The sequence below is a fragment of the Gorilla gorilla genome, chromosome 13, assembly GCF_029281585.2.
Source record: "Gorilla gorilla gorilla isolate KB3781 chromosome 13, NHGRI_mGorGor1-v2.1_pri, whole genome shotgun sequence".
In the NCBI taxonomy this organism is placed as follows: domain Eukaryota; kingdom Metazoa; phylum Chordata; class Mammalia; order Primates; family Hominidae; genus Gorilla; species Gorilla gorilla.
Window position 1 is genome coordinate 62,545,231 of NC_073237.2, and position 12,780 is coordinate 62,558,010.

Sequence of the window (12,780 nt, forward strand, 5' to 3'; positions counted from 1 at the left end):
GGGGGGCAATAGTTAATATGTTCCCTATTTAAAGTGGCAGCCTTAAGTTAGGCCCTTCGTCTTGGTTGTCTCAGACACAGAAACATACTAAAGGAACAGCGGCTTGAACATATAAAGAAGAGGAACAAGAGTTGATCCAGTTTATGCTGGTGGACCTCTAAGTCCCTCTAACTTCACTCCTTTCCTTTTCTCAGCCGTATCTAGTTCAAGTTTAGTCCATCTTATAAATTTCCCGGCTTTCTCTTTCACCTTCTCCTATTAACCTCTAGGGGGCAGAGTTGATTGACACTACTTTCTACAAAAGGGCAAGCCAGTGAGTTAACTACTGAGGATGGGCCCACGTGCCTCAACATTAAAGGGCCAAATAATTCAAACCGAAATTTTACTAAAGTATTTTTAGTGGCTTTTCATTCCTATGAATGAGGAACCACTATGAAAATGACATGTGCTCATTTCTTTTCTTGCAATGGCCCACTGTCTACCTTTCACAAATGAGCTCTTAAGAGAAGACAGTGGAAGGAACAATAAGAAATTGGAAAATAAATGGCTACTCCAGGAAGACTATTTATGTACACACAAAACTGAAAATCACATTAAAACCTAAAAAGAAAAAAAAAAAGGTCTGCAGAAAATTTGTGAAAACTAGTTCTGTTTTACACACAAAATCTTCATGTGGAAATATTTTAAAGGGAACTCCAAGTTTATAACAAGGAAAGATTTGTTTAAAGCTTGTATTTAGTTGGTTAATTTGGTCTGGTTAAATTACTTCAGCAAAATATCTCCATGTTCATCCTCCCTGTGGCCCACTGCAGTTAAGCATTCCACCGGTTGGGACCCTTTTCTGGTAGCCTGGTAAACATGCTGGCAAAAGACAAAGGGGTTAGATGCCCCATGTACCACTAGATCCATTTTCCTAGGAGGGGAAAATAACCCCACCACGAGACCATGTCCACCCACCGATGGGTTTCATAAAATAAACAACAGTGGAAACCACCCTGCGGGTGTTCTGTGGCTCTAATGTTCTCAGCTTTAGGGCCTTTCATTTCATATCATTGTCATGCAGTGGAAAAAACAAAAGTCAGACCAGTACCCTTTCACCAGTCATGGCAAATGGAGCATTGAACCATTGTTCAAATGTGCTGCAGCTCTTAAAAATTGTTGGGAGGAGGAAGTTGAGGAGGGCCCAGAGTTCAGGGAGCTTATTCTGCAGCGGGGTCCCAGTCAAGAGGATCCTTCTGGGGGCCACATAGTGAGTGTTCAAGACCTGAGTCAGCTTGCAGTGGTGATTCTTCATTCGGTGGCCTTCGTCCACTATCATGTATTTCCACCGAATCTATAACACAAGAGGAAGGACGGACGTGTGGTAAGCAAGGGAAAATACAACTATTTCCAACAAGCAAGTGGTGGTGCGGAAAACCAAAGAACCCATCCTTGGTATATGATATGCTGTGATTACCTTTGAGACAAGGGAATCTCAACAATGTCTCATGCCTGATAGGCCGCATAAGACATCCTATAATAATAGAATGTTAAAGCAACAATGTTCCTTACAGACCACGTAATTCCAAATCAACTTTTTACAAAGAAGGAAATTTGGGTCCAGAATGACATGGTTGTTTCCATGTGTGGATCCTGCCTCTCCCCATCCAATGCCCCTTCTATTAATACGTATCATGACAGCTATCCCAGATTTCATGGTCATGCTATTTCATATTTCAGCTCATGACAGGCACAGAATATAGGTACCCACCTGAAGCAGAGGTTAATGACTGATTTTTCCAAGATGGCCCTAGCAGGTTCTACAGCTGAGATATTCTTGGCTCCATGCCTTCTTTTCTATTAGCCTGGCTGGTTACTACCTTTAGGGCTTGGCTCGGAAGTGTGTTTTGTTTTGTTTGGACTGGTTGCTAACATTTAAAAGTTGGACTATTTCACATTAAATTTATACATACAGCTTTTCAAAAATTAGGTCTGACAACGAAGCTCCCTCAATACATGCACATTCCTTACCTGCCAGATCTAGGACCCCTGTTTTATCTAAAATAAAAGAATATACTCACTGGCAGAAAGCGCACTGCAAAAATATCATTCCTCTATTTATGCCAAAACTGCAGAATGAAATACAGCATACTTCCCCAACATGACAATTGCATAAAACGTCCAGAATGCTTATATGGCCCAGTCCTCCTTCCTGTCTACACAGTACGTTCCCTCTCTCATACCTTACCCTTCAGTCCTCTTAAGAGCACTGTTCAGTTTCTTAAAGTGAGAACAATGAGGAATGTTCCACTAAGCCTATCCATTCTCTACAAAACAGTGGCAATGGCCAAGAAAAACATCTGGTGCTCACATGTCCCCAGATCCTGCTGCAAAGCTCCTAGAGAGAGAAGGGAGATGAGGAAAGTATTCTATACAGTCCTTGCCTTCCTCATTAGAAGCATCAGACATGCCAGGGGAAAAGGAATAAAATCATCAGTCAGGCTGGGATGTACAGGTAAGAAAAAAAAAAAAAAAAAACTACCTCGATTTTTTTTCCTTCCTCCACCACCTCTAAGAAAAGTGTTTAAGGATAATTAAAGCTGTACAATCAACTGCCTCAGACTTACCAATAGCATGAAAAGAGGCAAGCAGACAAAAAATATATTTAAATAAATATCCTAAATCTACTTTCCTGCCTAATTTAGCTTACGAAATAATAAAGAATCAGAGGCCTTTGATTTTGCTATTGGTTCTACTACTAATTAGGTCTTCCACTTGGACAAAATTACTACCTCTTTCTATAGCTCCATTTCTCCAGTAACAAATAAAAGCAGTGCATCTCATTACCAGGCGTCTCCAATGAATCTTGAAATACATATGCAGAAGACACAAGATGAATTTTTTTAAAAGGATCTCAAATGTACAAACACATTCCCATAGTAATATTGAAAACACATCATTTTTGACACTGCCAAATTCATCTCTGAGTGTGAGGAGGTGGAACACAGCATTGTTGCCAGTGCCATCTCAATTATTAAACCTCCCCTGGGAACACATTTCCTTTTTGTTATTTCCTATGATGCCATGAAGGGAACTCTCAGTTCCCAGAGCAAGAGTTTAATGCAGAGGTAGAATAGACCCCAGAAATAGAGATTCTATTCAATTTTGGACATAACTTAGTTTCAGATTATAGTGCTTTCAAAACATCATGGGGTAAAAAAAATTACTAAAGAGAAAAAAAAAGAGTTTTCATTATCTGTTCCACGAAAGAGAGTACTTCCATCTTTCTACATGAACGTATTAGAAGACAAGATGATATAAATGGGAGTAAAAATTTCTACTTTGTGGCTAAGGAACAACTTAGGACATAAAAATTAGGAGACATGTAAGTCACAGAAACACCTTTTTCTCAGTTTCAAATAAATAGTCACAGAAACAACCTTAAGTAATTCCAACAATGATAGTCTATTATTTCACCAGGAAAAACCTGAAACAACACTACCACAAAAGCCACTGCTTGGATAAACGTTCATATGGTGGAGACCATATGGAGAGGTGTCTGGCTCATCTTTGGAGAAACAAAGGCACAAGAAGAATGAAGTTACACTGACAATATCTCAGGGCAACAAAAACAATTATTTCTTTCCCGAGAATGTTCAAAGCTGTTACAGAGAAAAGAGTTGCAGAAGCAACCAGGTGAACTGCAAGAGATGTAAACTCATCAACTCTGAGGGGATAGACAAGAGCCGCCCCAGGATCAATCATACACACACACACACACACACACACACACACACACACAAACAGCATGCATGAAATCAAATCCATGACCAAAACATATCAAACTCTGAAAAAATTTTAAAAAAATAAAGAAAAGGACAAGCAATCTAAGGATCCAATTACACTACTGACTTGGGCAATACTTCACATTCCAGTGCAATGGTCCTAATTAGAGAGAAAATAATTTTTTAAAAACATACCTTTGCAAGAATGTGCTTGTCTTTTATAATATACTCATAAGTAGTCAAGAGGACATTGAATTTGCCACTCCGTAGCTGGGGGACAAGGGAGCGACGCATGGCAGGAGTACCCTGAATGGAAAGAAAAAAAAATACATGCATGATCCTATGGACATATATGTGCATTATTTCTCACTTTTCATAGCTTAATGATGCCCAGACATGTGACTGAAGAATGCACAGACACACATTCTCATAGACTGATCTATTATACACGAGGAAGTTTTGGCTAAATTACACGTCTTGACCCTTTTCAGATCTTTTTTTAGAAAGGTTTTCCCACCAAAGACAGTGGGAGGGCAAAGGGAAATGGAAATGACAGTGAATTTGTGGTAGTAGAGAACCCACCGCTCTGCTGAAAGGCTCCAGTTCCTTTGAGAAAGTACAGCAGGCAGCCCGGGCATCCGGGTAATTGCCTGACTTTGCAGGAACAGTCGGCACAGTAGCAGCCCACAGCGAGCCAGTCAGCAGCACGCAGAATGTGTGATATTTGTCATTTGTATTACTCTCATCAGAAACCTTGCAATATGATAATTAACAATTTTCTTCTGGATTTCACTATCTGAAAGTAATTATGGTTTATTACAGTAATCTTCTTGGGATGATTAACTCTCACGGTTTAGTACATGATGTACATGACAAAACTTTACAACCAAATACAGTTCACAGATGTGCATATGGAATGAAGAAAATAGGGTCTATTTTTTGCTTTTCCACATTTATATATAAATACAGCATTCCAAACCTTGTAAGAAATTTTCACCACAGAAGGAGCCCATTTGTCAAATTCATATGTCCAGTTAGATAGAGTCCTATGGAACAAAAAAAAAACAACACAGAAAAAAGACATTTGTATAAAAATCAATGGTTAAAAAGATGTTCTTATTCATTTTCAGGCCTCACCTTGAAAGGGGCTACAGAATATAACATATCTCAACGAGATATTTATTTTAAAGGTGTGGAAATTAGAGATAAGTTCAAAACAAACTGTCACAAAACATGACAAGTTTGTGGTTCATAAAAAAATCTTGTAAGAAAAAAACTAAAGAATACATAAATATAGAGAGCAAAAAACTAAACTGTAATATGATATTAAAAAAGAGCAATTGCCAGAATGATTTTAGGAATCTTCATAAACAGCCATATAGGTTCAGAAAAAAGATGAGTCAGGAAAAAGAAATTATAAAACCACATGAAAACATAAAATCAATCTGTCAAGAGGGAACAGGGGAAGAAATATTGAATGACGTTTTTTAAAGCCCTGAAAGTGTCACTGTATATGATTCAGAACACGCAAAGTATAGATCAAATGCAAAAGATGCCTAAATATTATAGATACAGATAATTCATACAAAAAGGGCTGCAAATAGTCTTCATCAGAAAAAATTCAAAGAAAACACAATAATATTAATAGAATCCTTCTTCTTACTGAAGGTCCAAGTTCATATCAGCATTGAGATCTATAACAAGACCTTGGTGAATAAAGCTGCAACCTAACACCCACAGGCTCAGACACACTGAACTCCCAGGGAGGGTGCTTGTGAATCACTGTGCCCTCACTCAGTAGTGCCCACTTAGGACCTTCTAAGAACCACCTAGCAGGTGAGGCACTGGGAACGTAATGGCGAACAGCAAAGGCCTGTCCTTACTAAGCAGCAAACTCATTGAAACATAACCTCAGTGCACATACTAAGGTTATTTTAATGCAAAACTTATGTTAGTTATGATTTTGATTTATGTTCTGCTTTTAAAAGGAAGATTTAAGAATATATCATCTTTTGGAAATGGAATAAGGAAAAAATCAAAGAAATCTCACACACCCACACACACACACAACTTTCCCCTTTGTGAGCCACTTAAAGAATAATGATGAGCGGCCGGGCGCGGTGGCTCACGCCTGTAATCCCAGCACTTTGGGAGGCCGAGGCGGGCGGATCACGAGGTCAGGAGATCGAGACCATCCTGGCTAACATGGTGAAACCCCGTCTCTACTAAAAATACAAAAAATTAGCCGGGCGTGGTGGCGGGCGCCTGTAGTCCCAGCTACTCGGGAGGCTGAGGCAGGAGAATGGCGTGAACCCGGGAGGCGGAGCTTGCAGTGAGCTGAGATTGCGCCACTGCACTCCAGCCTGGGCGACAGAGCCAGACTCCGTCTCAAAAAAAAAAAAAAAAAAAAAAAAAAAAGAATAATGATGAGCAAGACTCACTATGCAGTGTTCACGCTGTGCAGACCTGTAATGCTGATGGCTGATAAAATCACTCGGTCCCGTGCTTAAATAGCCAATCAAACAGGCTAGGATGGGGAGGGGTGGGAAATTAAAACCTAAATCCAGATTACATGCTCTTGGTAATCTGGATTTAGGTTAGTACATGCTACAATTCTGTCTTAAGTAAAAAACAAGGACAAGCTACTAATCGGGCACTCTACAACATAAAGAACGATGACTGTGGAATAAATGACTTTACTTACGAAAGGGGAACAATGATGAGATAGGGGCCATTGAGTCTTTTGTGCTCCATCAGATAAGTGATGAGTGCAATGGTCTGTATGGTCTTTCCTAGCCCCATTTCATCGGCTAAGATTCCATTCAAGTTGTTATTATACAGGGAAACCATCCATTCCAGGCCCTGGAGCTGAAATGAAGAGTAATTGCTTCAATTATCCAAGATCTGCACAGGTAATTAATACTAATACAACTCAAGTGAGGCTGTGACTTCTTAACTCCTCAGTGCTATATGTTGGGTTTCCCACAGTAGGAGAATGGGGGAAGCACCAATGCAAAAAGAATGTAAAATATGAGCCTGATCATTCTCTCTATGAGTAAGCTTTCTATCTTCTTGCTTCTTGACAGGTGAGTTTTAAAGCAGCTTTGCCGCTCATCCACACTTAGTATTTCACAGTATGTGACATTCTAGAATTATTATAAATGAAAAAAGCCCAAACCAAAATCTAATCCAACCACTCCAAGAATAAAAAGCCAATGTGAAGGCAGATTTGGCACACAGATCACAGATTATTAAAAACAGCCTTTTTGGTAATATGGGTGAGGTCCCCTCAGTGAAAAGGCGGAGTGACCAGGGAGCCAGGGACACTCTGCTGGGACCACAGGAGGACATTTCTCTTCCTGGCAGAGAGAAAGTTCCCAGGCAGCACATGGAAACTTTGTAATGTGGGTACTCCCCAAAGGCTGCACACTGGAAGCTGATGACTGGAAACACGCTCAACGTATTTCTGAAGTACAAAAACACTGTACCAGAGATTCCCCACGTTAAGTACAAAAGTAAGGTTGGGTGAAAACACAAAATTGTTAAACCTCCATCCCCCAACCAACAATTCCCTTCCACCATCATACCACAGATGCTGGATTTAAATGATAGGATCAATTATATATATATTTGCTAAAGTCAATTTAGCTTGCTAATGATGTTATGCTTAGGGAAATGTTAATTTTTTATGTAAGAACAAAGCAAGCAATTAGTTTATTTAAAATATTTATTAAATGACTATTCTGTGCAAGGGGCCATGCAAGGAGCTGTAGCAGATAGATACCAAGGTCTGTAAGATGCATGCCTCCCTTCAGAAGCTCAAATAAAAGAGAAAACAATGAATGAGGCACATATACACATATACCAAGAAGTGGTTGACAGTGCCAATGTATATGTATACATATAAAACTGTATTGACAAGAATTTTTCTTAGGGAGACACTACATTGGTTTGAAGCAATATTTCCATAAGCCACTTGAGATACTTTGTACCATGCAAGATTCCAAAGTCATCCTAAAGGTTTCTGCAGAACTACAGCAACAACAAGAGATAAGTAGAGAAACAGGAAGAACCTCCAAGAGAATGGGCAAAAGATAGAGGGAAAGAGGGGAAATTATTATAAAACAAACAGTGGTAGACAGGAGAAGCTGTCAGCCTGCAACGTGACCCTGAAACCACCAGAGCTTTAGAAAAGTCAACTAAATACAAGAAACATTTTGGATACTCTGTAGGATGAATTTTTGTTTCTGTTTTTTTTAGTGAAAATTGGTAAAGGGGCTGAATTTTGCGTTTGTGCTAATTCAATACAAAACAGAAGCAGAAACTAGCAGCAGAGGAGACTAGAAATTCACAAAAATTGTGGGAAGTAATTTGGATTTTCTCAGGCTGGAAACTGGCAGAATTGGCCAGGGGGAGGATTATATATTGAACCAAGCTTATGTGGCTCTCTAGGAGTAGCAGGAAGACCTCAGCCATGTCAAGGTTAAGTAAATATTAATGACACAAAAATCTGTCAAGAAGCAAGAAGATAGAAAGCTTACTTATGGAGAGAATGATCAGGGAAGGCTTTGAGCCACAACTTGAACTGGTGAGAAATGATCAGGGAAGGTTTGAGCCACAACTTGAACTGGTTTGTGAGATCTCATCAGGCAGACATGGCTAGTCAAGATTCCAGGAAGAAGGCACTTCGTAAGGTATAAACCCAGAGAGACACTGCAAGGCATGTTCAGGGAATCTATAGCAGCTCAGCAACACAGAGGCATAAAACTCACATATGGAAGTCGAAGGAGCTAGGTTGGAAAAGAGAGTGATGAAGACTGCTTAGAAGGGTGTTGGATGACAGAAGAAAACCCATGTGGCATTACAAGTTATTTACAAATAATTCAAAAGATGGATCTCCCATATGCAGATATACAAAAGTTTATTAGAGCATGCTATGAGTTAACATCTATGTCAGGTAGGCCAAACAAGATGAAACCTGCTTTGGATCTCAGGACTATGACATGGTCTTTGGAGAAAACATGATCTTACTAAGGCCAGAGCAGTGGTCCTCAGAATGTGCTCCAGGGGTTCTCAGGGCCCCCCAAGATCTTGGAAGGAGATCCACGAGGTCAAAATGATTAGCATGACAATACTAAGGCATTACTTGTCATTTTTACTGTGCTGACATCTGCACTGATGATGCAAAAGCAATGGTAGGTAAAAACTGCTAGTGCTTTAGCACAATCAAGGCAGTACTGTACTGGCAGTCATTGTATTCTGCACTCCTATGCAAGGGCAGCAGACACAGTACCAAGTGTTAAGAGTAGAGAGGACCTGATGCCAACAAGTACACTTCCTAAAGTGTATTCTAGAAGACGCTAGTCTTACAGGATGTTAATTGGTGATATAAAAATAGGGTTTGGTAGTCAAAGAAATTTGGGAAATATGAAGTTAAACAATGTTAAAGAAGTGATTTTACTGCAGGATGCTGATGTGCATTATGGTTACATGTTGATTTCCGCAGAGTCCTAAGTGTGCTGACGGGCATGTGAATTAACAAGAGGGGTCACTGCCAGAGTGATCATATCTGGTTGTTGTTGAGGGACAGTCCAGGGTTATGCCTATTATCAATAATAAGGCCCTCGACTCACGTTCACAAGTATTCAAGTTAGAAATAGTAATTTATATGGTAATCTTAGTTACAGTATTTGGCCACAAACCTCTTTTTTTATTTATCTATTTTTATTTTTATTTATTTATTTATTTTTTTTGATAGAGTCTCACTCTGTTGCCGAGGCTGGAGTGCAGTGGTGCTATCTCGGCTCACTGCAAGCTCCGCCTCCTGGGTTCACGCCATTCTCCCGCCTCAGCTTCCCGAGTAGCTGGGACCACAGGTGCCCGCCACCACACCCAGCTAATTTTTTTGTGTTTTTAGTAGAGACAGGGTTTCACCGTGTTAGCAAGGATGGTCTCAATCTCCTGACCTTGTGATCTGCCCGACTCAGCCTCCCAAAGTGCTGGGATTACAGGCGTGAGCTACCGCACCTGGCCTCCTTTTTTAATTTTTAAGGAACAATTCATAGAACAAATGTCTCATGGAACACAATTTGGGAAACGTCACTAAGTGATAGAAGGTAGAGCACAGGAATTAGCCTCAATCCAGACAGGTCAAATAAAACATTGGCCTAATTTTTAATCAAAGCACAGATGCTCACAATTTTATTATATCTTTTTTTTTTGTAGATGGAGTTTCACTTTGTCACCCAGGCTGGAGTGTGGTGCTAAGATCTTGGCTCACTGCAACCTCCACCTCCCGAGCTCAAGCGATTCTCCTGCCTCAGCCTCCGGAGTAGCTGGGATTACAGGCATGTGCCACCACACCCAGCTAATTTTTGTATTTTTAGTAAAGAGAGGGTTTCACCATGTTGGCCAGGCTGGTCTCGAGCTCCTGACCTCAAGTGATCCACCCACCTCAGCCTCCCAAAGTGATAGGATTACAAGAGTGAGCCACCATGCCTGGCCTATTGTGTCTTAAGAAAAAGCATAAATGTAGTAGACAGCTACTCCTAGGTGGGTTGAATCCATGGCATAAAACCACAGCCACACCTAAAAATTTTAAAGAAATACTTCAAGATGAGGCGTGGATGTTCTCCAGTTTAATAGAATGTGGCTGGGTTTTCCATTTTGCAGAGATCACTTAAAATACATCCCAAAAGCATAAAAGAGAAAATGGGTATGGCATGCCCTAGTAAAGATGGTAACATGGAGTACTCTAAAAGAAGAATCATAGGCACAATGAAAGGAATCTCAGTATTATAAGTGATGTGGCCTAAAATGTCATCAAAAGCCCTTAGTCAACATGTGCACGACATACTTCAATCAAAATTAGGTAAATGGTTACAACTTGCCAAGGAAACTCAAACCATGCCAATTACCTGGTAATGCTTTAGGGTCCCGTTAATGAGGAGGGCAGACTGTTTCTCCACCCTCTCCGAGATGGCATGAGCCACGGTGTAGTAGGACTGGGAGCCCCTGGCACTGTACTGCATGCTGTATTCATCATCCACGTCTTGCTTAGCTGTCCTGGGAAAGGAAAAAGTGGAGAATCACACACAGACATGTGTGTGCATGTGTTGTTTTACTTCACTCAAAAAATGATTTGAGAACCTAAAATAGCTGCAATAAGTGTGTTTTATTTATCAACCACTACTTGCCATGCAGTTAATATACACTATCTGTAATCCTCTCAAAAAGCAAGCACAAAAGGCGTTATGATGATCATCCCCATTTTATGCAGGTGGAGAACCTGAGGCTTAGAGAGGTTATTTCATTTGTTTGGATCACATAGAAGGTAGTGAAACCAGGATTCAAATGCAGGTCCCCTTGACCCAAAAGACAGATAGGAGCCTGAACCCTACACCTGCAAATGAATACTTTGCCGATGAAGCTGTCCTAGACTGTTAAATACAAAGATAAATCCTATTCACAGAACACTGGCTAAAGCTGGGAAGGCAGGGGGAGAGGGCAACCCAACATTAAAGGGGTAGGAAGGAGGAAAGGTAGGCTTCTATCTTCTGTGCCTTGTTCATGAGCTAGTCTGCTATTCTATAGGCAATGAGGAACCACTGAGGGGGATTCTTAACACCTTCAGTGAAGGATCAGGGCAGACTGTTACGAGGAAGGGTCCCTAAAGTGGGGCACACAACCATGGAATAAAAGGGAGAAATATGAGGATGTCTATTTCTGGTTTTTAAAATACCTCATCTTTTATATTGTTTCACAACAGTTTTCTTTTAATAGTACAGCTATACAAGCAAAGAAATGTGCAAACCCTTGATGTAGAGGGCCCACAGGAATGGATGAGACACACAGCCAGGGCACTTGGAGGGTTGGAGAGGGTTCAGGGACCGGGCAAGAGTTGGTGGTCAACTTGGCTACGACAGCAGGAGTAAGACAGGAATGGTGTCTCTCACTTGGGTTTCAGGGAGACTGCTGATATCATCAAGGGAGGCAGGAAAGGCAGCGAAGCAGCCAGTTAGGGAGATAAGTTTCATTAGTTCAATCTGGGATTGAGGTGCAGACAACAGGTGTGAGGCTCAGGAGTGAGCCTGAGCTGGAGGCAGGGATTAAGGAGAGAGAAGGGTAAGGAAGTGAGGAAGAAAGTAAAGAAAGGGAAGGAAGGAAGGGAGGGAGGGATGGAGAATCAACATGAAACCCCGAGACCTGGGAACCCAGAACTCAGTGGTGACCTCTAAGAGCACAGTTTCAAGCAGAGTGTAGGCGTGAAGTTAGTTGCCTTCCTTAAACAAAATTTCCTAAAAGAAAATTCATTAAGCATCATCCTCATGCAATGCATTTCCAAGGGAAAAATTCAATACATACTCAATGATCTGCTTAGCATCCTTCTCAGAAACTTCTTCACTATTTGGATCCAGGAGTATTTTCTCTTCGGTTTCCTGCCTACTGGACTCTTCTTCCTCATCCTGGAGAAGGAACAAAGATAGGGAGGAAATTATATTTTAACAAGGAAATCTCTATGATTGACATTTTCTGAAAAGACACGAGCTAGTATTGAACTTCACAAATGAAGTAAGATCATAAAATTCAGGGAGGAAGTAAATGTAACATCTACTTAAGTAAGGTAATACCCCCATTCAACTGCTGTTGAAATCATGAATGAGATAATGAAGGGAACTCTCTGAGGATCCCCTAGAACCCTTGCTCCCAAGAATGAGTATGTAAATATCATGCCAGAAACATAAATATTTATCATTATTTGGTTATCAGAGTCCTGTAGAGCATATCTGCTCTCACTCAGTAGCACTCTCTCCAAAGCCAGATTGTAGAGCTCTTAGGATCCTCCTTCTCATAAAAACACTCTCTCTGATGGCTGGGTGCAGTGGCTCATGCCTGTAATCCCAGCTACTCGGGGGGCTGAGGCAGGAGAATCGCTTGAACCCAGGAGGCAGAGGTTCCAGTGAGCCAAGATCACACCACTGCACTCCAGCCTGGGCAACAAGAGCGAAACTCTGCC

The 12,780-nt window shown here is 40.8% G+C and overlaps 1 protein-coding gene across 11 annotated transcripts in view; it reads right to left on the reverse strand.

Moving 5' to 3' along the window:
* SMARCA2 (SWI/SNF related BAF chromatin remodeling complex subunit ATPase 2) overlaps positions 1-12,780 on the reverse strand; it is a 213,165-nt gene that overhangs the window by 105,515 nt on the left and 94,870 nt on the right. For all 11 annotated transcript variants that reach the window (XM_055351083.2, XM_055351086.2, XM_031014359.3 and 8 more), the window contains 6 exons: positions 12,129-12,229; positions 10,682-10,829; positions 6,469-6,632; positions 4,744-4,810; positions 3,960-4,070; positions 1,091-1,333 (listed from right to left, as the gene is read on the reverse strand). In XM_055351083.2, the coding sequence (XP_055207058.1) occupies positions 1,091-1,333; positions 3,960-4,070; positions 4,744-4,810; positions 6,469-6,632; positions 10,682-10,829; positions 12,129-12,229 (834 nt within the window). The remainder of the gene's footprint in view (positions 1-1,090; positions 1,334-3,959; positions 4,071-4,743; positions 4,811-6,468; positions 6,633-10,681; positions 10,830-12,128; positions 12,230-12,780) is intronic.